Below are 26014 nucleotides of genomic sequence, written 5' to 3'. Positions count from 1 at the left end.
TCTTTTGTTTGTGAGGTGCAGCAGCTCAACAGAAAGTTAATATAAGAGAGGTGGAAAGGGAGCTGTTGATCCGTGTGTCATGTCTGTGGAAGACTATGGAAAAAAGCCTAATGATATCCTTTAAATACGTATGGGGATTGATTAAATTAATCATTAGTTGTTTTCTTAACAACTTTTTAATAGAAGTTTGTGAACTCTAGCCAACACCTAACATGACATCTTCCCAGTGAGTAACAACAGCTGGTGGTTAAACTTATACATAACTCATTTACAAAGCAATATTTTGTGATCCTTCCATGATTGATTATTTAGTATTTTAATGTAACCTTTCACCTTTTCCAGCCTCGGAGATGCAGACACAGAGCTGACGGTCGCTGATGACGATGTGGACGCCACAGCAACAGAGACCTACTGCGGGGAGTGGAAGAACGACAAGCGGACCGGATTCGGCGTGAGTCGGCGGTCCGACGGGCTGCAGTACGAAGGGGAGTGGCTCAGCAACAAGCGGCACGGCTATGGCTGCACCACGTTTCCTGATGGCACAAAAGAGGAAGGGAAGTACAAGCAGAACATCCTGGTGAGCGGCAAGAGGAAGAACCTGATCCCCCTCCGAGCCAGTAAGATCAGGGAGAAGGTGGACCGAGCCGTGGAGGGAGCGCAGAAGGCAGCAGATATCGCCCGGCAAAAGGCTGAGATCGCTCTTTCCAGGTAGGGAATTATAGGCGTGGTACCTTTTAATGAAGTCATGTTGTAGGTCCTGGTTAAATTAAAAATCAAGTGGTTTGAAGCTAGCACTGTACAACTGAAAAAAAGTGCCTTTTAAAGTCATTTTTTATGTTATACACCAATCAGAATTTAATGATACTTGAATCAACAGATGATGCCAGGTGTGGGGTTGCTTTAAGGCCACTGCCAATCAAATCTCACCCACACAGCCCTGATCAGGCAATTTCTCTAAGTGTTAATAAAAAAACGATAAATAAATAGTCATTAAGGGAAATTCCCCCCTAACTTTATAATTTGTCGTTTACTGTCATAGACCAAATGCCAAGTGCCTGAGATTGTAATTTGCTTTGCTTTTCTGACCTTCCTCATATTTACAGCTCTGCGGTAATCATCAGCAATAAGGCTAATAGCATACTTCTTGAAATGTTAGCATATTTACTGCTTTAAAAATGTTGTTGGGAATTTTTTCTTATCTAAAGGCAAAGAAAACCATTATCTATTATAGTTTGCTGCATTTTCATTAGCAGAGGATGCTAACCAAAAATCAAAGACTTTTGTCCCACTCTTCTTCACAATGTTGCTTCAATTCATTGAAATTTGTTGTTGTCCGTTGATGCACAGCTCTCCTGAAATCCTGCCAGAGCCTTTAATGAGGTTGAGGTCTGGACTGGGTCATTACAGCGACTTGATTCTTTTTTCCTTTTCAGTCATTGTGTTGTAGATTTGCTGCTGTGCTTGGATCATTGTCCCGTTGCGTGATGCAGTTTTGGACAACACAGATTAACAACAGATTAGAATACTTTGGTATACAGAGGAGGTGGTGGCGGCAAGACGAAGTCCAAATCATCAGCCCTCCACCACCGTGCTGACAGTAGGTGTGAGGAGTTTGTTCAGATAAGCTGTTTGGTTTTTGCCAAATGTCGTGCTGGGCATTATGGTCAGACGTCTCCACAGAAGTCTTGGTGCAACTTTGCAAGCCTAAGCTGTGCTGCCGTGTTCTTTTCAGAGAGAAGAGGCTTTCTTCTGGGAGCTCTTCCAAACAAGCCGTATTTGTTCAGTCTTTTTCAAATTTTACTGTCACACACTTCAAAATTTCACATGGTAACTGGGCCTGTAGAGTCTGAGATGTAGCTCTTGGGCTTTTCATCGTTTATCTGAATGTTGCACGATCTGAAGCTGTTGTGATAACCATAACTGGGAAGATTTTGTAATTGTGTTAATCTTCTTCCTAGTGGTTCATATCCCGCAATGCAGGGTCCGCTGTTTTGCATGCCTTCCTCCACTTCTTCCTATTCAGGGCGTCTTCTGGTGTAACATTCACAACCTTCATATCATGTGTATTAACACAATATGAATTGTGTTAATGCACACCTGAACTGAATGCTCGGGACCAGCAAACTGCCAAAATTTCTGCTTTTACAGAGTTGCTCACACTTTCTGATGATCAGTTATTTAAATGAATCTGATTAGCAGCACCTGGCTGCTACTTACTCCCTCTTTAATCCTTTAGAAGTAGTAAACTCACACCTCACAGGACGTGTAATGTTTAAAATGATTAATACGATACTATTGTAAAATGGTTCCCATAGTTTAAACAACTTGTTCATTATATTGCCTCAACGACTTTTATCCTCTTTATTAAATCAGCTTACTAGGTACATCAATTTAAACATGTTCATAGCAAAACAGTGTTTCCAGGTTCTGGCATGTCTTTAATAAATGGACAAGTTTTACCTGGGGGTGAGTCAGAACCCCCAAGAAAGATGGCAGTGCCAGGGGTGCATCTCAAAAGCCCAGGCATCAACATGTTTATATCTACGGGGTGCTGTTATGTGTTAATCCATCTTAAAACAGCTGTTTTTCGTCTTTCAGCTGTCCATCCTCTGCTTAAAAACAATTGCAGATGGCTTTGTATTACCATGTAATTGATATCAGTGACATATTAAAAATAAGATTCAGGTTAAGGTGAAATTAGGGTTACAGAGTGATTGAAATTGGCAAGCCAAACAAGCCCATCTGGAGCTGTTAAGACTCTGATAAAGCTGTTCTGCTGAATGGAGATGAGGGCTGATTCTCATTAAAACTGAGTGCATTCAGCTAAAACAATGAGAGCAGTCGGTCTGATGATGTTAATGGGCTTGCCCTGACCTTCTTTACAGCAGCAAGAAACTTTTGGACAGCAATATAAAACAATTCTTGTTTTTTTTTTTGTTTGTTTTGTTTTTTTACAGCTAAGGACTCAAAACAGAAAGTAATTAGCTGTCCTGGGACCTGAAGCCACAGATACACATTGATACTCTTGTCAAGTGGGGACTCATCAGAAGTAGGCCTGTGGCCTAGTTTGTGTCCAGACCTTGTTGTTTCAAGGATCCAGGGTATGGCTACAGTACCTCTGGTGGTGACAAAGCTGCTGCTTTTAAACTCTTTCTGTAGAGCTTAGACAGGAAGGAAATAACAGGTATTAAGGTAAAAAACTGGAGTAAAGATTAAAAGCCATTACAAGATGAAACGCTTTGAGTTCTTTTAAAAAACATGAAGTATTTAATTCCATGTAGAACTCTTGCCACCTGTAGCATCTATGTTATGAAAAGTCCTGTTTTGTTTTTGGAGTTTTAGCATCGACTTGGTACCAAAGTGTGACATCCCATGTAAAGAGAGAGAGGGGTTCTGTCTCTGTGTATTTACACACACATATCTCTAAGTGACATAAATTTTGTCAGCTGGCTAAGTATGTGCTGTCTTTCATGAACTCCATGAAATCCACATGCAGAATTTGACACTGCACGGACGGCCTGCACAGCAGAGGCACCATTATTTGTGTAACAGATTTCACACCCTTTGTCCTGTTTCTGATTTGTGCACACTATTTTCTTTTTGGTTTTTTTCATGTCGTTGAGCCAAACACAGAAAAGCAAACTAGCTCTTGGTCTTGCGGCCAGAAGTTGCCTTCATGCTTTCTGGAGCACATGGGTGAAACGCTTGGACGTATTAGAGAGGATCGGACCCAAAGGTGGCACCTGCTTGCTTAAATAAACACACGAGTCCCTATACAAATGTGTCTGATCTTTTGGCCCCACCCACATTTACCTTTCTAACACTGTGATGACTTTAAAAATTTAAGGCTCAGTTTGTAGGTGTTTGTGTTTGTTTATTTATTATAAAATGGCATGCATTAAAGTGCTTTGGAGGACTACTGGTAAAACTTAAAGCATAGCTTAGATTTAAAGGCTTAGCCAGATTTGGCTCTATATCTGTGAGATAAGTATTTAGTGTGTGCAAGTTGACTATTTTGAGTTAAGATATTTTTCCTAACACAAGAACACAGGAGCAGTGAATTGGCTAATAAAAATGTCTAAAATCTTCCTGGATTTTAAAACTAATAATCAGTTATAATATCCTCCGACTTCTGTTTCTAAACTTAAAGGTTTGAATGTGGGTCATAAAATAATTTATATATATATAATTCATACAGTTTTGGGGGGCTGTGGATCATTGTCCTCTCTCAGTTTTGGTTGTGCTTCACCCAAATATGAAGATCTGAACTTTGGCTTTCTCTGTGACTTTGTGTTTACATGCTTTGTTGTCATGTTAGTATTGTATAGCTACAGATCGTGCCTTTTCTTCTGTACAACAGATACCGAAAAGTGTGATTAGAAACAGTTGACTGCAGAGTGACAACAGTGTCAGTCAGCGTGTGAAGCAGCTGTCTGAGCTGTTGTTTTTCTGATTAGCAGTTGACCTTGGAGCAGATCAATAATGCAGTAATGTTTTGCACTCTGTTAATGATGTACAGCACATACGTTTAGGAGCAGATCGCCAATTTTCCGCAAGATGTCAAGTTGCTTTCTGAGATGGATGAGCTCGTTAAAATGGAAATATTGAAAACACCAGAGGGTGTCAAAGAAATGATGCGAGGTGGGACGAAGAGAAAAAGACATAATAAAGTGAGAGAAAAAAACCCATTAAAAGTGAGGGCAGATTTCCGCATTATGCCAACAACACTGGCAGAGCGCCTGAAAGAGCAGGGAGGCTGAATTACTCTCTCACAGACTAACCTGCTCTTGCTTATAAGCTTACCTGTGTAGATCGTGAATGAAGCTGCTGAACATGTCTGTGTTTGTAGAGTGTGCATGCACGAGGAGCTGAATAAGTAAAGAGCCAATCCTATTAGTCCTGCTGACGGTCTTCCACTGAGGGCAGTGTGACCACAGCGAGCTACAGCTGCTCAACTAATTCCTCTCACGCTGTTGAGAAGTCACGCACATAGAAGAAAGAAACACACATAAAAGGTAGCAAACACATCAGCCGCTCGGTTTCTCATATTATGATGACAATATATTAGCATTCGTAGTGATTTGTAGGCTTTTTACAGCACAGGCCAAAACACCATGCTGTACTTTATGAATTTATGAAAACTGTACTTAAATGCTCAACTTGACAGAGACCATTTTTTTAATTAAAAATGAAAAAGTGCATTAGTTTGCTGTAGTAGCTAGTTGGCTAGCTCAAAGGGGCATATGACAATATGAGAGTTATGGGTGTGTAACTTTTGCTATTCTGGAGAAGGCTAACTCTTTTCTTGCTGCTTCCAGTTTACCTGTCGATGCTAAATTAGGCTTCAGATTGTGGACCTTTCTCTGGACACAGAGAGCACAGACTGATACATCTGGGTCACTCTATAAAACACTGAAAGCGCTGACTCTTGGTTTTAAAGGCATAAAAATCCCTTCCATTCACTAAATAGTCATATTAGTTATTGGCGTTCAAATAAACAAAGTTTATTCATCTAATATTCAGTGTTTATCTCAGTCACCGTATTTAAAATATATCTAGAATATATTTATTTGAAACTTTATTTTAAATGTCATAAAATATCTGCCACACAGAATGACGTCAGTGGTGCGACTTTTACTTTGAAATAAAGTTTTTCTTGCTTTCAGAGGTCATCATATTCCGATTTTAAGCCTAGTGTCTTCCTTCATTTTAATAAAATGCCGACTTATTTAACAATTTAACTTAAATTCCATTATTGGTATGATTCATTTCACACCCGCAGGGTTTCCTGGTTTATATCTGTTCTTTCCTCGTCACCATTTAATTCTGTGTTTTGCATCAGTTTCATTTTTACTCTTTCTGAACTCTTTTTTAAAAATATATATTCTAGGCCACATATTCTGTTCTTTGTTGCAGTCATACCTCAGTTTATATATGTTTATCCAAAATACAACCTAAAATCTTATCCTGAGCCTCTAACATAGTTTTGAAATATAGCTGGGTGGTTGGAAACGGTGCTTTGCAGCTTGATCTTGCAGGTCTAAAACATAAAATATGAAATAAAGACTAATGCCGTAAAAGTTAAGCTAATGTATGCTGACTTAAATTGTGCTTGAATATTTGGAGGGCAAGAGCTCATGCACAAGTGGGTAGGCCTGAATTATTTTTGAGGAGGGACGGAGTGTCCTTGTTTAAAGTAGGGTGCCACTCTATGCGTGCTTAAAGCAGATAAACCCAGATCTTGACACAAACAATATTTAAATGAACTTTTTGCATGATTGCAGTCGGAGCAAAACCGAAACTAAGCATCCATATCAATATAAATAGTTTTGCAAGGTGTGCTGGGACTTTGAGTTAAATGCAAACTACAATATTGCAGGCGGATGGGCATAGCTTTACTTAAAATGAGATTAATGGTAGTGGCCAGTCTGTAGCTTGTGTCATGGTTGTGTTTAAGAAACAAACTGGTAGAGTGTTTCCCTTTAGAGCTGCAACTGTCTTCTTAGACACATCTTCATGTAGCTTTAATCTGTGCTGTGTTGTGATTATTGAAGCCCAAGTGTGATCACAAAACTAGCAATCTAAGTGGCCCCCATGGACAACTGCTTTTGTTTTTCCAACATTCTGCAGATTTTTGCTGTCCCTTGCTGTTGACTTTCATCTATTAAAAGTGCTACGTAGGACACCTGTGTGTGAACTTAAACATGGATCTCTATCCGACAGCAGTTTGTATAAAAGGAAAGCATTTAACTCCGACTTAGCGACCTCACTGGTCGTTTGTTTCGACTATCTGAAAAAACTCATGTAAAGTCTTCTGAATGAGTTTCATCAGATAGGGCATCTGGCATAAAAAATGAAACATGCGGAGCTACCTGCTGTGGTGACTCCCAGCTGAAAGTAGCTTTACTACCGCATTAGCAAAATTAATGTTTGGAGACTGTGGGGCGATTGGCGATCCCATTGCCTTTGAAATGGTTGCTTCAAAGGAACCAGGTCTGTGACCTCTTGCAGTCAATTGCCGCCTTCAAAATGACTTTGATGTATCAAGATAGCAATAACAAGGCAAGAAGAAGGAAAACGTCTGCTAACAGTTTGGGATTGAATGGATTGAAGTTGGCAAAAAACTGTGATAAATTTGAGAAAATCATAAATCGGTTGCTTCTAGATTCACAGAAATGCTTGTTAACTGCTTACAGTCAGAGTCCACTCTGAGCTGTAACAATACAATACAATTTTATTTATATAGCACATTTAAAAAACAAAGCTATACCAAAGTGCTTCACAATAATGCAATAAGAATGGCTCCATGATGTAGTGATTTACGCATTGACATGGCTTTTAAAGGGTTTCTTGTTTAAGTTCAGCTGGAGATGATCTCGGGGTTGCATCACCGTGGCAACCCCTTAGAACCTCATAGATTTTATACGGAAATTCAAAGATTCCTCCACAAATTGTGATGTAGTTTCATCAGGATGACAATGTAACTGCAAAATGGCACTGGCACTTAATATTCAATTTAATTCAATTTAATTTATGTATCTGCTACCAAATCACAACAGGAGTAACCTCTACAGCTACAATAGCAGAGAGAAAACCCCAACAATCAAACCACCCTGTTTGAGCAAACACTTGGCAACAGTGGGAAGGAAAAACTCCCTTTTAACATTAAGAAACCTCTGGCAGAACCAAGCTCGGGGAGGGGTAGCCATGTGCTACGACCAGATAGGGATGGTAGGGGAAAGTATATATAAATCAATATAGGAGTGTAATGAGAGTACAATCAGTTGAGTCAAGCAATTATTCTGAGTTGAAGAGCTACAGTGTGACTGCCTTGAGATTGAAAACAATCACCACAAATACTTGTAATTGGACTGCAAAAAAAAATTCAATGCAATCACTGGGCAACGACCGATTTTTCCTAGTCATAAGGAGGTTGTTGTTCTATTTTTACTCTAGCGTGATTGAGTGTTTCCACTGTTACAAACCCCACAGTCCACAATAGGAAGGGCAGTGTTGGCTCAAACACACCTGAAATCCCAGACTCATCTGGAACCAGTTTTTTACCTTTAGGTTTCGCTTACCGATTACTTTCATTCTTACTCACAGTTTGGTTATGTTTAGCCCAGAAAATTACACAGAGAGAGGTAAATATGTGTATGAAAGAACCATTTTCTAGTAAACATATAGAAGCTTATAAAAGTAATGCATTTTAAATTCACACATAACTGGCACATAGGTACATAACTGTGGGGTCGAAACCTGGAAGGGTTCGGGGGGGTTTCTTTGGTTTGTTCATTTGTTGTCAAAGCTGTGGGCAAGATGTGCCAGCTCAAGGGCATTAAGGGGCAGCAATATGACAATAAACCCCTCTGAAAGCATGGATTTGTAAACATATCATCCTGAGTTAGGTCATTAAAAGGTCATGATGTCAATTGATTGAGTTGCTAGTGAATGCTCCATCCTAATTCAGGATGTGTTAAGCATTTAATGTTGTTTCCACAGAAGCATAAATATATATACATTTATGCTTATATGGAAACAACATGGTAAAGTCCAGTTTATTAGTACAGTACGTTTATTTTGGCTTGTTTTTCATCATTTAACATCAGGGTTCAGAGACTGGAGCGTGAAGTTGTCGACACATTGCTGAGGTAACATGCAGATTTTACTAATTTGATGAGTAACAAAGTGGTGATGCTTTAAATATTTGCTCAGGGTAGACAGAGCAGGTTGCTGATTTAGGATAACGGCACAACTTTACTCGCCCAGAATAACCTAACTGTACGTACAGTTTTAGCCTGGCCTAGCTCTCCGCTCTCCTACACACACACACACACACACACATAGAAATATCTAACCCAGATTCAGGCAGCAATGTAGCACAGCGCAGAACAGCCTCTCTGTATGTGTGTGTGTGTGCGCGTCCCAGAACAGAACAGCAGGGTATTTCCTTGTGGAACACCAGGAGAAACCCTGAGAGGTGAAACAGTCACAGGATAATTGCTGCAGTTCTCTTTGAGCAAAATGAAAGCACAATGTGTGAGGATGTGTGGCCCTTTTTCGTCGATTTCTTGCTGTGTGTATGTGCTTCTAAAATTGTCCATAGGCTGAGTTTGAATGTATCTCCTACTTGTTCCTAAAGGCAGGGCAGCAAGCAGAGATGTCAGAGGTCGGGTTTATCTCCTGAAGAGAATCCAACAGCTGGTAGAAATTCAGGGTCAGCTGTCCACGTGCCTGATGTTACACTAAATCCCAGATTTGTTTATATGTGTGAGTGTGTGTGTGCGCTTGTGCGATACCAAGCTCATGTGCCCTGATTACTGCTGTCACATGTGCTGATGTAACTGATTTCTCATCAGGCTACCTGTGATTAGTCAGTACCAGATAAACACACCAGTGACTCACTGTGTCACAGGACTCCAGTTGCCGGAGTTCTGTGACCTCGTTTCATTGGTAAGCCTAAAGTTCAGCACACATTGAGTTTCCATCACTTCACAGGGCGTTACACTGACTTACATTCATTTGTCGGTGACTTATTCTAACTTTAATCCAAAGCTGTATTTAATACTGTGTACTCCAGTATTTACACTTACTATTGTGAGCACAATTATATGAACAAGTACTGGGGCTTTGCAGTCACACAACAGCTAACTGCATGAGCTTAGCCTCTCTCTACCATTTTGGATGTCTGACAATATAGAGTCAAATAAATAAGGCCTAGACACTGCCTGTGACTACTCGGCAAGCACCAGTTACAAGGGAATAATGCGCATTTCCTGACCAGCTGGCAAGTCGTTGCTAAAGGCTGATAAGAGCTGCTTTGAAACAGTCACACAGGCCTAGAGACGAGTGACCCACTGGAAACCACTGGTCACTGTTTCTGGTTGGCGTGTTTTAAGGCTTTTAAAGCTGTTTTACTCCAGCTCAGCTAGTAGCTAGCAAGCATTTGCAGACAAGTTGACATCTTCTGTGCAAAGTGTGGAAATCCCAATGCCGTAAAAGCATGCCTGGATAGAAAAAACACACAGTGGAACACTATCCGTTATGGATTAGCCTCCATACGTGGAAGTTTAGGAACAGAAATATCCCAACTGAGACACAGCGGAAGTGTCCATGCTAAAATTGACAGCTTTACCTTATGGGGGCTTGTTTTTGTTGGAGTCCCGGCACTGTTTAGACAGATTTATATCCCCACAACATGAGTAATACAGACACACACACATACACTATTAGCAGTGATGCAAACCGGAAAGCTTTGTGAGATATGAATCATCCTCATCATCATCAGCTGGTTCAGAGCGATGACAGAGATGATGGAGGAGCTTAGAGCGTGAGCCCCGGATTAGACTTTCTCTTCCTGTCTCTCTCCTAACCTCATCTCATTGCACTTTGTTGTCTTCCTCCGTATCTCCTCCATCGCTCTGTTTTCATTCTGCTCATGTCCCCTGTCCTTTTATTCTGCCCGTCCTTTTGGCCTTGATATCCCTGCTCATTTAGTGTCCTCTGAGTGTGGCATGTTTTAAGCATCAATGCGGCTTTCTCAAAGTGTGCTGTTAGTTAAGGAACATTTAGAAGGTGTCTCCGAGATGTAAGTTAGACGTGGGGAAGGTGGGGGTGGAAATATATTAATATACAATATTTTATGAAGCCTTATTTCTTTCTTTTAGGGATCTATTTTAGCACTACTGTGCACGGCACGTGCTCTACATAACCTATGTGGTGCAGATACTGTATCTGCAGTAGCCATCATAAGTTTTGAGAAGCTTGCTTTTTTTGTTCCCTAGCAACAGCCCCAAACCCAAAGATTTGTTGTCTGGCATTAAGTCAGGTCACCGGTTTGTTTCAGATCATAGACTGTATACAAATGATGAATGTAAAATCCAGGATTAAAAAGTGAAGCCAATGCTGAGATGGCTTTAAAATTTGTTCTTTTTTACCACCAGCAGGGGGCGACTCCTCCGGCTGCAACAAGAAGTTTATTTATATAGAAGTGTATTAGGAAATATATCTACTTCTCATGCGACATGTGACCTCAGTAAAAACTTTCTTGATTAATTTATTATCTCAAATGCTAATTTGAAGTCTTACAGTATGATGTTAAATAGATGATATATTAGGATAAGCTTTTTTATTAACACATGGTTTGTTCATCCATTTTCTTCCACTTATCCAATTCAGGCCTACAGGGTGGAGTGCTGGAACCTATCGCCACTTTCAAAAGCCGAAAGGCGGGGTACACCCTGAACAGATCGCCAGTCTATTGTGGGGTTAACACAGAGACAGACAGCCATTCACACTCACATTCACACATACTGCGAGTTTACGGCAAGATGCCCCTCATTATTTTTTATTGTATTTATTTTTTATGTGGTGTTTGCATGTCCTCCCTGTTCTTGTGCAGACTGCTTCCACCTACAGTCCAAAGACATGCATGGATTGGGTTAACTGACAATTCTGAATTGGCCATAGGTATGAATGTGAGTGTGAATGATTGACCGACTTGCTCATTTTGGTCATCCTTTTATTTTGATATCTCGAATTTTACTTTGAAATCTGGAACCGCAGTCAGCTACATTTCCCAACAGCACAACAAAACCTTTGGTATCCTATTTATTTTTATTTTCTTAACTGAGCTTTGAATATGATAAGACTATGATAGTACTAAAATCCAGGCCTACATAAAAATATAGCAGCAACAGTGCTAGCTTGTTTCTTCCTGTCCACTCCTGCCATGAATAGGATACCACTGATTATCCTCCTTCCCACAATTAACCTGACAGTGATTCGGTAACGTCGAATATGTAACGTCTTTTAACTCAATCTTTCTTTCAGTCTCACACCAATCTTCTTCACTCTCCATCCTCACACTCTGTACCTGTCCTTTGTCCTCCCGCCCTCCTCCTCATCACCTCCCTCCAGCTCTGCTTCCTTTCCTCTCCTCTTCCTGCCCTCCATCTGTAGCTCTTTTTTTCTTCTTCTCTTGGACAGGATGCTGTGTTGTATAATCGAGCCCTCTTTGAACAGGCAGCTCCTTTCTCTCCAGGCAGTTGATTCATCCAGAAACAGGTTGTTCCCTGGGAAGACGGGAGCAGGACAGGAAGTTGTGGAGGAAAGGATGACACAGAATTAGAGAGAGAGACTTTTTTAAGAGTGGGTTTGTGCATTCGTGACATTTAAACCACGTGAAGATTTTTTTATGTATTAAAAAAGCGCTATCCTTGATTATGCTGTGTAAATTAAGGAAACAGTCCTCTCCCTTTCTTTATACCTCACCTCCCTTACAACCAGGAGGCGTGCACTCACATGGTGGTGGTGTGTATGCTGTGAGCCTGACACAGTGGATGCTGGCAGAGTCCAGAGAGGGGAAAAGAGAAACAGAGAGGCCGAGAAGAAAAAATCAATAGCCATCGACATGCAACACTGCATCAAGACTGTTACTGCCCAGAGAGGGAAAAGGGACGGATGGAGAGGCTTTTGTAGGCGAGTGGAGAGCCCTCGGAAAGACAGAGGAAGATAGGTGAATGGAAATAGAGAGACGATGGGGAGAGGAGGGTTGTAATTGAGAGAAAAGATCTATTTGATATTACCAGAGAGAAAGAAAAGAGGGTGGGACAAGAGGTACATGAAAAGGGGTTTGTTATAAAGAAGGCAGGGGCAATTAGAGAGAGGCAAAAAGAAAAATGAGAAATAACAGAACGAGTGAGAGAGTGGTTTTAAAAAGGAGACTGAAAAAGAGGCTGTTAGTGAGATGAAGGGGATGTGAAAAGCCTGACAGCCTGAGAGGCAGTGAGATGAATTATTTTGTGATAGTAAACACATTTTCAAGCAGAAGATTACAGGGCCTGTAAACAGATGAATGCATGCTATCTCATCATATTGTGGCTCTGTAGTAATTGTCCCTCCGCAGCTTCTGTTTGAGGTATCATGTAATATGCTGATGCCTGCGCGTGTTTGTCACCTTCTGGCTCAGGTGTCTTTTATAAAAGAGATTCCATATAAACACACGATGAATGATGCCCGTTCTGTTAATAAGAATACCCCAGAATAAATGCTTTATATGGGCACAGCAGTGATGTGATTGATGTAGGTGGGTTATTCAAGCTTCCATAATGACAGGAAAAGTGTTATTATACAACCAAAACATTATGACCTTTTCTCCAGTTGTTTTTTTTTGGCATTCATCAATTTTCTCCTACTTAGACGTCATTTCTGCACAGAGTAAAAATGACAAAAATCACCTGCTTGGCTCTGAGAGGCTCTATTATGCTCATTTACACCTCAATTTATTTATTTATTTAATTCTTAGACTCTACTGGAGGTGCTATGCATGATTCACATCTCAAAAAATAATCCTTGATTGTCTTATAGTGCAGCGCTTCAGTTCATTCACTCTCTAAAATGAATAGTTTTAGCTTCTCTTCTTTAAAGGACAGCCTTTAAGCCTGCTTTCTTCTGATTGGCAGCCCCTGCAAAGCAAAAGGATTTAATAGCAGGTGGGTGGAGCTTCTGTGGTTATAGCTGATGCCAACAGTAGGAAAATAAACCGCCTGGAACTGAGTATTTGGCTCAGAGAGATACTTGTACATACACTGACCTCACTTTCTAAAATTTATCCATGTTTCCCCCAGAGAACCCCCCTTCTCTGGGGGAAAACACCATTACAGCCAAGGTATGCAGAATAGCATTTTTTAATGCACAATATGTCAAAGTAGCAGAAGACCACACTGGCTGTCAGAACACAAAACTGAAGATACAGTTCACAGGGGCTCACCAAAACTGGACAATAGAAGATTGAAAAACCTCCCCTGCTCTGAAGAGTCTGGAGTTTATTTGCTGACCATGTTCAATTCATTTCAATTCAATTCAATTTAAAGACTACAATAACACCAGAGAAAACCAAAACATATAACCACCCCCTATGAGCAAGCACTTGGCAACAGTGGGAAGGAAAAGCTCCTTTTTAACAGGAAGAAACCTCCGGCAGAATCAGACAATGATTTCACCCCGCTCATATATAATAGGTCCACTTACCTTCTACACTTGCTTTTCACAATGGTTTAATAAATGTGGATTTTAGTTTTACATATAATACAGATTTGCTTAATAATATATAATAAAAAGTGGGTGATCCACTGTAACTACAGAGGACAAGGGCTTACTGAATGGTTTGTTGAATATGAAAAAGGTATCAGTCTTATGCTGTGACTTTCTTAGTTATCAGATTTCAAACCACTCAAATAGTTATAGTAGGTTTTGGACCAGCGTGTCAGACAGTGCTTTGTGCCATTTAAAGCACTAAATGAAGGGCTGTATTTTGGAAGAGTGGTGTAAATCCCTCCATTAGATTTCCAGGAAGTTAGAGAATCAGTAAAAACGTGCCGTGATGCTGTGATGCCCAATATGTCTGCTGTTGGCTTTTTCTGCTAGTTTGACAAAAGTTGCTCACAGTGTCTTCACTTTTTATATAATGAGCTAGCTACTTAGCAATGTTTATATAAAAAAAATCTATTAAAGGGAGTCTCTGTTTGGAATAATTGTGACAATAAACAGATTTCAATATTTCTTTTAACTATGCAAGTGTTCAGGCTACTACAGTACGACATCACCCCTTGGGCTACAAACACCGGGATCTAATTAATGGAGCAAAGTCGGTGTGTTCTGTAGGTGTTATGTGAATAAGCCGGGGCTCAGCCACAAATACCCCTGTATCAGTGAAAAACTGAAACACTGTGGTGCATTGTTGGCACTTTTATTGTTCGAAAGGTCAGTTTCTAATGACTTTTTTAAAATTACAGTATTTTTGGACAGTGGTTTTTCTTTTATTCTATTCTTTTCCTTATCTCCCTCTAATGTACTGCACTGTTTGTACTTAAAAGCATTACATCATATTCCCTATTTTTAGACATATATAGCTAAAAACCCCTACTTCACGCTGTTCTACAAACTTTTTATAAAAATAAAAGAATTATAGCCTCAACTGTGCCTACAAGTAGAGTGCAAGTATAAGTGCAAAAGCCCCACCCACTTTCTGGTCAAACCTTCTTCTTGCAAGGGGCCGCCAATCATAATATGGTTGCTTAAAGGAAGGGGAAGGGAGACAAAACTGCTTATTCCAGATAGTGGATGAACTGAGGAGATGCACCAGATGAGTTTTTCCTTCCCACTGTCACCAAGTGCTTGCTCAAAGGAGGTGGTTTGATTTTTGGGGTTTCACTGCATTGTTGTAGGTCTTTACCTTCCAATATAAAGTACCTTGAGGTGACTGAAATTTTGAGCTGTAGTTCATGCAAATGTGCTCTAGTATAGTCCAAGCATGAAAACGTGAAACTGGAAATGAGCAGAATAGGTCCCCTTTAAAGATTAAGGTTGGCCTTTTGTGCTGTATGCATTTGTTTTAAACTGGTATGTTTTAAAATAGATTTTAAGGTTTTCATGGTCTTTCACTTAGCTTTATCTCTGACTGCTTAGCACCATATACATCAGAATGTAGTAAAGGGAACAGTGGTTACAGTCAGGGCTGAGTGGGCTGAGTCAGTTACTTTATTTAAGTTTCATATTTCAACATATTTTTATGGGAAAAACATTCCTGATTTTTAAAAAAAATAAATTTCCCAAACAGTTTCTCTCTCTCTTTGCTTTTATTATGGTTTAGCTGTCCTCATATGCATTTGTTTCAAATGTTTGTTTCATTTAGTTGCTGCTGTCAAAATGCTCAGCAATGTGAAGTTGTATTGTGCTATATAAATTAAAGTTATTATTTTTACTATTCTGTGTTTCAGGACGGCTCACGCACAGGGTAAAGCTGAGGCGGCGGTAGCAGCAGCTCAGAAGGCCCAGGAAGAGAGTCGCATCGCGAGGGTCACTGCCAAGCAGTTCTCCCCTTCTTTCCAGCACCCAGGAAATGGTGGGCAACCATACATGCACTGATTAAAAATTTTATATATAGCACATGTTCATATCCGTCTCTATAGAGATCCAGAAACCAAGCCAAGCAGGCAGCAATACGTAAGCATACACCCCGAACACACAAAACACATCAAGAGTTGTGTGTGTGGTAAAGGTCAACGCCAACCACCCTCCAGCTTCGCGGTTCTGCCACTGTCACTCACACCTGTAGAACGCTGCAGGTAGCCAACACACTCCAACATGCAGCGTGACACACACGCACACAGTGACTTCATGCCGTGCGCTGTACACACACACAGAGCTGAGATGACAGTGATTGTTCTTTTGTCATCAATTCTGCTCGTCTGTTTCTTCGCACAGCTAAAAAAAACTTTGCGCACACAGAGTTGTGAGAGCATCTGTGTCAACAAGCATCAGCGCTGACATTTTGCAGCATGTTTGTTTTGATAACCTGTTTTGATAATCATCATCTACCTTACTGTTTCCTCCTCTTCTGCTCTCTGACAAAAAAATAAAGGACTATATAGAAAGATGTAAAGATGGAATGAATGAGAAGATCGATTATGGAAGGATCTTTACACTTCTTCTCCCCACAGTTTAATTCTTGTAAATGTTTTTTTTAAACAGACTTCTAAAAAATCAGTGAGATTGCTTGTGTTTTTATACTTGACATATTTTTTTTATTTGGAAGGCATTGCCAGGCAACTTTGGCACCATGTAGCTGATTTGTTAATGTTAATCAAGTGGACTTTGAGTGGAGGGAAACTGCTGCAGTGCACAAGTCCTTCAGCAGGCACAGAACTCCCTACTGTGCTTTGTTCACTGTTTATGTAACAGTTTCAGAAAAACATGGAGAGTAGCTAGAATATTCACCATTTACCGTGTGATATTTTTAAAAGTTAGACATTGAGGTGTATTTTATTTAAATGACCCTCTGAAAACCTACCTGCTTCTGTTTATCAGTGGCTCAGCTGTTAATCAGCAGAAGAGCAACCTGCTGATTTGCAAGAAAATTCAAATGTTGTGAAAATTCAACGTTTATTGAACCATCTGACAGTTTTTATTAATTTGAATTTGTGTATATGATGTTTAATTTATATCATATTTGTACATCCGTCATGTTTTTTGTAATTTATTGTTTCAAAATGCATTGTGCAATTTATTTATTTATTTTTGTAAAAGTCTCAAAAACTCACAAAAACTGTATGTATCAAATGTGACACACTAGCCATGAACCCGGCATGCTTGTGCGTGGCTTGTCCGTAGTTGCTGTGCCCATGTTGTAGCTAATTACTGTCAGCAGGGGGCAGTGTCCTGGTTGGCCTTCACTTAGCGGCTGCTATGAAGAAAACATATATCATAATTTACAAAAAATACTTATTAAATACTGCAACCATTGTTTGCACATTCCACAAATGCTTTTTAAAAAATGTTTTGTACAGTTTTTACAGCTCACAGAGATCTTGACATCAACTCTTTTCTGTTCAAGCCAGCTTTTTAATCAGTCAGCATTTGACCTATGGCCAAATAGTCATCAAAAAGGAACCTGACAAACCAGTGGGTAACATCTACCTACAACCATCTCTTACACTGTGTGATTGGGCTACACACTGCTAGCTTTTTGGTGTTTTTGTGTTGTTAAATTCCCACAATCCCAAAGATCTGCACAAACAGAGACTTACTTAATAATGCTTTTCTACTCTGAGTATTCAAAGAGATTTTTACTACAAGCCAAAGTTTCCCATTTTACACAAACATTTATTCATTTGTTCTGGGATTTTGAGCACTTACCCTCTGTCACACATACAATGAAACTCTAATGAATACACTGAATCGGGGGAATTTGGGGTTCAGTATTTTGCCCAACAATACTTCAACATGCTGACTGGAGCAGCTGGAGGTTGAACCACAGACCTTCCCCTCCCAACAAGCAACGCTGTACCATGAATGCCACAGTCATCTGATGACTTCCCTTCTCTTCTTTTGCTGTCTCCTCTCCTATGTGCTCTGTGCTCCGTCTACCCCACATTGCGCATGCACAGCTAAATTAAATAAATCAAATGAATTATTTTTGCTTTAATCATTATGTTTTCCTCTTTGGCTTCTTGGTGATGTGGGAGAAATGGGAGCTCTGTTGGCCCAGTGGCTTTAATCCTCTAAGCAGATGGAGTAGGGAAAACACTGCAAACATAATGTCTAAAGAAAATTGTATTGTTTTCTTGACAGTGTTAAATTCAGCCCCCACTCTAACCCAGTCATTTTTACACATGTAACGAGATTTTATGCAGTGTTGTGCAACTTGTGGGATTATTTTCTGTGGGTGTTGTCACACTCACTCACCAGCCTAAAACACTTGCATGTGATAACTGGAATTGCAATGATATATTTTATTTAAATGTAAGATTTACCCCCCTTCCCTGTTCTTTTTTATGTTCTTTTTTTTTCTACAGTGATACTGGTGTATCATTTAGAAACCCAGATTGGGTAATTCCAACAAGTAAAACTTCTTCACAGCTACTTCATCTCCTCCTCGTCCTGAATGACTTTCTGATGTCTTCTGCAGGTATGGAAGTGCAGCGTCCCAAACGTCAGGTGTCCAGTGAAGTGGAGGGCGAGGGTTTGTCGAGTAGCGCTGGTACAGCCGACAGTCCAGACCTGTATGTGAAGAGCGCGGCCTCCGATGACCCCTCTAATGACGCTGCAACCCCTGATCTCAGCCCGCCTTCGTCTTCACCACCCCACACCCCGCCGCCACCTGCCCGGCCGTCGCAACGCAGCAAGAGTGCCCGTTTCCACCGGCAGAGCGCAGTGGACCATGGGGACAGGGGAAGGGAGGGGGGAGAAAGAGGTGAGAAAGGTGTGGGGGGGGAGCAGACAGAAATTCAGGTGTTGATGGAGGGAGGCAGTGTGGGAGGTGAAGGTGTTGGAGGTGGAGGAGGGAAGGGGGAGTATCCACGGGCCAACAGCTGGAGTGAAGACAAAAGGAGGGGACTGTTATCAAAAGGAGGAGGTGGGGTCAGTGGGCGAGGCACTAGCCGGACCAACGGACACAAACACAGTTCCTCTAATCACAAGTCGCGGGAGCACAGCTCTTCCAATCACAGACAGGCCAGGTGGACAGAGTCATCCTCATCTGCCTCCTGGACGTCCAGCCACAGGGGCGTGCACGGCAGGGGAGGCCGGCTGCTGGAGCAGGACGAGGAGAAAATTAGCAACTACGAGATGGAGATGAAGCCTTTACAGCCCAGAGACTCAACCACCCACAAGCCCCATGGGCACGGGGAGGAGAGGCACAGTCACGGAGAGGGGCGTTCACACGCCGTTCAGCGACAGAGGCATAAGAACCGAGATGGGAGGGAGGGAAGGGAAGGGAAAGAGGGGAGGGAAGGGGGAAAGGACTCAGCGCACAAGTTGGACAGACAGGGGGAGAAGCTGGACTCACGGCCTCTGCGCCGGGACCTCACCCTCTCCCCCCCTCTGAAATCCTCCCCCATCACACCGACGCAGCAGGACCACAGCCTCACACAGAGCAAAGGCAATTCGGTAAGACTGTCTTATTCTCTTACACGCCGACACTTTACTAGCTCTGAAAGACGAGGTTAAAGCGGCACAAGGGATTTTTTTCCCCACAGAACTGTTGATTTCTGGCACTTAACGTCTAATCATCACTTGCGCTTCACTAGCCACTGGAATATAACAACTGACTGCTATAATGTTAGATTAATGACTCTTCAGACCATTTTTTTTAGTTAAACTGTTACAACACAAATACCTCTGATGGCACAAAACTCAGCTCTTATGTTCCTTGCCTTGAAAACAACAATAAGTAGTTTTCTTGGGGTACTGTGTGTGTGGTTGCATTGCATGAGACAGGACACAAGCAGCTTTTACGCAATATCCATCCATCCATCCATCCGGGGGGGGTGGAACCATTCCCAGGCATAGTATATGGGGTGAGAGGCAGGGTACACCCTGGACAGGTCGCCAGTCTGTCGCAGGGCTTTAATGCAAGCGCTTTATAAATTTGCATGATCTTACTAATCTTAACTGAAGCCCAACTTCAGTTAAGATTGAAGTTGCTCAATAATACACCACTCTGGTTTCTGTGCTTTTTGTGGTCATATACTGTGACCGTGATGAGCTCTTTCATTTATTATCACACTTTGTGTTGATAAATTTGTGCTGAAAGCATTTTTAATATTCTCATGAACAAACAGCTGCAGAGCAGATTGGCAGAGTCAGCAATTTTTTAAATTAGTTTGATTTGTTTTACTGAACAGTAACACAAACTCTTCTTCTTGTTTGGATCCGGTCGTCTTAATAAACACTGTTGTATTCCTGTGGATGTGGCCATGTGAAAGAAACATACAGACCTGTTTCAGTAATTATATATCTGTGGAAGCAGTTCCTCCACTCGCAAGTCTGTTTGGGAAAATTGCCTTCATGTGCTTAAGCTTAAGTTCATATAATACTTATACAGATGTGTTTAAACCTGTCGGAAGGATTCTGCAGCCCTGTTTCAACCAAGTCATGACATAAATCATGACTTAAGCAAACCTATTTTTAAAAAAACAATATCTGGAAAGGCTGGCAGCAGCCACAAGATCATAATGGTGGTAATACGGCTGTGTTCAGAGACAAAGGGGTTTGGTGGTGTTGTTGGACACCAAAGTGGGAAAACCATTTCTTGATGGACCAGGCTGCGCACAGGGGAATCATCACCCTTAAAGGTGTTTGTGTCACCCGTTATCTGCAGTATTGTACGCCACAGTACTATTCTTTCATTTATCACTCAACTATTTGTGGCACTTTTTGTGTGTACTAGCCAAAAAAGCACCATGAGTGTTTCCCCAGTGAGACTTTCTGAAAATGTGTGCTAAATGCGATCACATCCCCATCGGTGCTTTAATGACAACCAGCTTTTCACGCTGCCTTCCAGTGTAGCTGTTCAGATCAAGTGGAGAAAGTAAATGTGAGGGACCAAAATGCCCATCTTAACCACACCAATTAAGATTATGGTGAGGTTAATGTCCACCTGATTTAGTAGCATTTCCAGTTTTTCTGGTCGTTTTGGAGCAGTGAATATAAATAAATAATATATGTAGTGTGTGATTAAAACATTGGTTAAAGTCTCTGCAGATAATTTTTCCTTTATGGGAACTGTATGGGGTTGAATTTTTATAAGAACACATGCATTTAAACCTATTAAAGCTTAAAGTTAATATTGTTAGGGGCTCTTTGAGTGACCATAGGATGCAGACACAGGCAACAGCTTCTAGCTGTCTGCTAGCTGCTCCTTGACAGTTAATGTTGTGTTTTTAATTATAATAATAACTCATTTAAGAAGTAGGTTCTTTTAGGTTGCTGAAATTATATTATTTTAGTTAAGTTACGTCACTGAGATACACATCATTGGCATTTTGACACTTTAATCAATATAATATATGTCTGACACTATGTCTGAAATTTTCCTGGCAAAATTGTTTTGAGGTTTTTTATTCAGAGACGCATTAAAGCATATTTCAGTCTATTTAGCTCAAAATTAAATGTGGTCAGTGCGCTCAAAGATGTTTGAGGTACTGAGTATTTTTGTAGCCACCAAATTAAATTTTCCCTTATATCAGTTTTCTATCACTTTCATATCTTGATTAAATCTTTCCCCACGCTCATCGCTGTCATCCAGATTTAGTGGGAAAAAGTCAACAGGCGAATGTAAAAACTCCCTCTTCAGTGACAGTCTGGCACTCATTAGCTGATATGCTTTCAGCATGTTATCCACAAGCTCAGCATAATTCTCTGCTCTGTGATTGCCAAGGAAATTGTGGACAACCTGCACGGATGCGTCCTATGCTGCTGATGTAGTTGGCTTCAGTTTTCTTTTGAACTTGTTATGCATCACGCATCAGTTCATGAATTTCAGAATCCACAAAGACCAAACCTGGAGCCCAAATGTAACTCGTAAATGCTAAAACACACCAGCATTCCCACCTGGTTATTCTAGTTATCCAATTATTAGAAGATCATAACAACAACAACAACAAAAAAAAAATGTTTTTTTGTTAATGCTACATAAAAACAGTTGTCAGATTTGGGGTCACCAAGTAAAATTTGTAAAAGCACAAGTAGAATAATGCTTGTTGACCAGTGTAGCATTTGCTGATAATGTAGCACTTCACCATCTTGTGTTGATGACTGCTAGCTCCATAAAAGCCAAGATGATATTCTCCATAAGAGCAGCTTTAAAACACAAATCAATGAGTGATGCCACAGTGGCCAAGTCCACCTTTTATGTACAGTCTGTGGTTCGGGGCCTTCAGATTCAGACAGCGTGTCTTAATAACTCTGCGTTGAGAGACTGTAACAAGATAAGTTCTGATATAGTCAGGAAAACTCATTCCCTTACAGTTACAGGACTTGTAGTAAGTTAGTGACACATGGACCTGTCATATTTACAATACTAACCTTTTTTCTTCTGGAAATTGTATTTGTCTTTTTTATAAAAAGCATGTAGAAAATAAACATTATTCTGGTTTTAGATTATTTTGATAGCTTATTTGTCTTTATAGCCTTTTAGCTCCCTTTACTTCTATTCACTGAGGACTATCTTCCAAGCGCCCTCTACTGTCCTCGAGTCTGAACTGAATCTAGTTTCTGAACCGTAAAGAAAGTGGATTGGTGGCTCTGAGTTCACCAGCTGTTCATTAACTTTGCATGCAATTTAGTGCTGGGCAAGTAAAGAGAGGTTTTATCACATTTCTGTTTCCTGGAAACACTCTGCTGCTCAAACACGTTTTATGCAAGTAAGTATGAATCCAAAAGGCACTGAACAACTTTGGGTTTAACATAAGTGACCCATTTCACTTTACATTAAGCAATTTGACTTCATATAAAGTTGTTTACATAAAATATAAATTATTACTCGGAATTTTAGTATGAAATTCTCCACTTGGCTTCAGTATCAGTGGACAGCAGCTGAATGGAGCGTTTTTCATATCTGTCATGTCACTGCCACACATTGATTTGACTAAAAGGATTTGTTGCCCACTGTCATGAGGATACATCCCATCCCCAGTGACATAACACAATGTTATCCCACATATTAAGATAATCCGGGTGGAGAGGCACAAGGTTTAACCTTATGAAATAAAGAAAGATTTTTTGTACTGTGAGCGAGCGGGGAGGGATTATGCAGCTGTAATATAATTTTTTGGCTACATCTTGACTTAGGCTGGTGGATGGCCCCATCCACACTAATCCTGGGTGATAATATGGTCGCGGCATTAGCTAATGAAAGCAACAGGAAAATCAGCAAGTGAAAACCACACATCGTACGCCGCAGACGTTCACTGAGCACATAAGGACGCACCCCATTTCTCTCTCTCTCGCACTCCCACTTTGCTTGTGTGTAAACTGCTAAATACAGTTCCTCGCTCCTCAAACAACTTGCTCACTTTAATCTGAATTTTTCTGCAGCAGTGTGATGGCTTTAGTGGCTGAGGCCGGTTGCTCATCAGTCCAGTGTGTGCTGCTAAAGCCTTAAACAGACACATGGACACACACACTGATAGAGATACACAGAACCCCAGCAATCCTCTCTGCACCTTAGTAACAGCAGATTGGCAAACTAGCCCCTTCCTCACAGACGGCCCCCTATTGGTTAACCAGCGCTCTGTTGCTAGGGAACAGCGTATGCCTTGCTCCAACGGCGGCCAATCAGTGGGCGTGTGTCAGTGACAAGGGGGGGTGGAGGTAGGGTGCTTGTGTGCATGTGTGTGTTTGTGTGTTTGCAGCCGCAGAGAAGCAAGTGAGATTTGTGTAAGACAGGTTCACAGCATCCACAGATACTATCACACTCAGATAAATTCACAGCGAGAACGCCATGGGAATGGACACCGGGGCCACTTCCACATGCAGATGTGCAGCAGCACAAACACACAGGCCCTCAAAATCAATCAGTCGATTGATCACTTACATCCGTCCATGAAGCATTCGTACAAGTTTGCAACAGAAAGATGCATACAATAAAATTACTTTAAAAAGGATGCGTTTTCTTTTACCTTGTCCGCTATAACATGAATACTCTGCACTGAAATAGTCACTCAAGAACATCAACTCAGCATCATGGAACACAGAAGCCAACCTCTGTGCATCCCATAGGCTCATATTTACATGAAGCTGCATCCCCATGGCCCATGTCCTACAGCAACCATTAGTAACTCGATGACGAACATATCTAAAAAGTAAACAACTAAAGTTACATTTAAAAATAAAAAGCATATTAGCAGATACATCTGAGACAAGCGCTGAAAATATCTTTAAGATTAGCTGCCTCTGGAGGATCCCAGACACTAAAACCTGTTTCTTTATTAGTCTTAGTTGTAGATTGTGGAGGAGCAGGTGGAAAGCCGGAGCCGGATGAAAGAAAAATTAGCAAGAATGTGTAATAAAAAGCATAAAAAGATGTATAATCAGTCACTAGGTAATGCAGAACTGTAAACTTGAAGCAGAAAAAGACAAATCTACTACAGAAAATAATATGTCCTCTCCTGCTGATCCTGGTCAGCACACATGCTGCATTTTGGCTTCTCTGCAGTTCATCCAAATCTTCCTTGGTATAGGCCACAAAAGAAAGCATTACAGTACACTTGTCAACGCCTGTAAGTGATAAAAGCACGAACAGGTCTCTCTGTATCTGCGTGGGAGAGATATGGCTGTGCTTTTGCAGCATTTCTTAAGATGATAAAAAGGCATTTTTTGCGATATTTTGTATGTGCACTTCAAAATTCAGATGAGGATCAAAACGCACACCAAGGTTACTAGCTTGGGGCATATGTTGTGTGCTTGTGTTAAGGATTTTTTTTAAGTCACCTCAAAACTGAATCACTGCTTTAATTATTAGGACCTCTGTCTTTGATGCCGTGTAGGACAGTTTGACGGATAAAAACAGTCGTATGGTGACTTGTTACGTCTACCAGCAAGCGAGTGCCTTTAATGCAGAATTTTATAGCTATATGAATAGTCTCTTAATTAAAAACATTAATTTAATTGTTGTCTCCTCCAGTGTTAATATTTCAGGTCTGAAAAACACATTTTTTCAGGCTGGGCATCTGAAAAGTAAATATTAACAGGATAGTGGTGACAGAATGACGGATATGATTGGACATCAAGTGGTGCAGAAAACTTCATTGAACAGTGAAGCTACTTAATTATGGACCTATTAAGCTTTTCTATATTTTCTGTCCTGTGTCGCGTGCTCATCTTAAATCTAAAAATTCAATTAATGACATCAGGATACATATAAGATATCCCTGTGAACTAAATGCTCAGGCTTCAGACTGCTCTTAATATCCACTTTCAGGCAGTTTGTTTTTTAGTCTTAGCTCTGCATTAAGTGCTTCTATCCCTAATATGATGATCATAGGCACAAAGTTCAAGCTACAACTCCACCCGACTGCCATTCAAACCCTTTGTTTGCAAGGGGAAGGGAATCAGAAAAAAGTTGTCTTAAAAGAAGAGGGAAGGGAGCTAAAATCATCTGATTTAGACTGTGGAAGCCTTGAGCAGCTGCATTAAGGTAGTTATAAGATAAAAATAAAAAGATTATTTTGACCAGCTTCTTTAGTAAAGACCCCCAAAATAGAATTGGAAACAAGCAAAGATTGCAAAAATGGAATGCAACTAAAAAAAACTGTAATTACCATAAGAATTGTCAATAATTGTTAATAGTTTAATTAAATATGATCAATTTGAGTTGTACCTGTTTTAAAGCGTGTTTAGGCAGGCTGCTAAAGGTCCAGTTCTTCAAACAAAGGTCCAGTTCTTTCTTTTTTCTTTATTGAGGCTAAATTTGAAATGCACCATGCATACTAATGCTAAATTTTTACTACCAAAACATATTGTAATGTAGACATGCTAGCTGGGGTTTTCAGTGCACAGGTAGTACAGCTACAACAATCTTCTAACTCTCAGCATGATAGCAAGTAATTGGGTTTTCCACAAAGTGCAGCTATTCATTTGAGAGGCACAGAGCATCCAGCTCAGTCCACAATAAAAGTCATGTCAATGTGCTTTATATTGGAAGGTAAAGGCCTGCAATATTGGAGTGATC

At 40.6% G+C, this 26014-nt stretch overlaps 1 protein-coding gene across 1 annotated transcript in view; it reads left to right on the top strand.

The window, feature by feature from the left end:
* jph3b (junctophilin 3b) overlaps positions 1-26014 on the top strand; it is a 52594-nt gene that overhangs the window by 20637 nt on the left and 5943 nt on the right. Inside the window, exons 3-5 of the mRNA XM_039614452.1 lie at positions 343-708; positions 15780-15904; positions 18470-19449. Of these exons, the coding sequence (XP_039470386.1) occupies positions 343-708; positions 15780-15904; positions 18470-19449 (1471 nt within the window). The remainder of the gene's footprint in view (positions 1-342; positions 709-15779; positions 15905-18469; positions 19450-26014) is intronic.

This window comes from Oreochromis aureus, linkage group 7, assembly GCF_013358895.1.
Source record: "Oreochromis aureus strain Israel breed Guangdong linkage group 7, ZZ_aureus, whole genome shotgun sequence".
In the NCBI taxonomy this organism is placed as follows: Eukaryota; Metazoa; Chordata; class Actinopteri; order Cichliformes; family Cichlidae; genus Oreochromis; species Oreochromis aureus.
The sequence above is the reverse complement of the archived record's forward strand: the minus strand, read 5'-3'. Positions and strand labels throughout refer to the sequence as shown.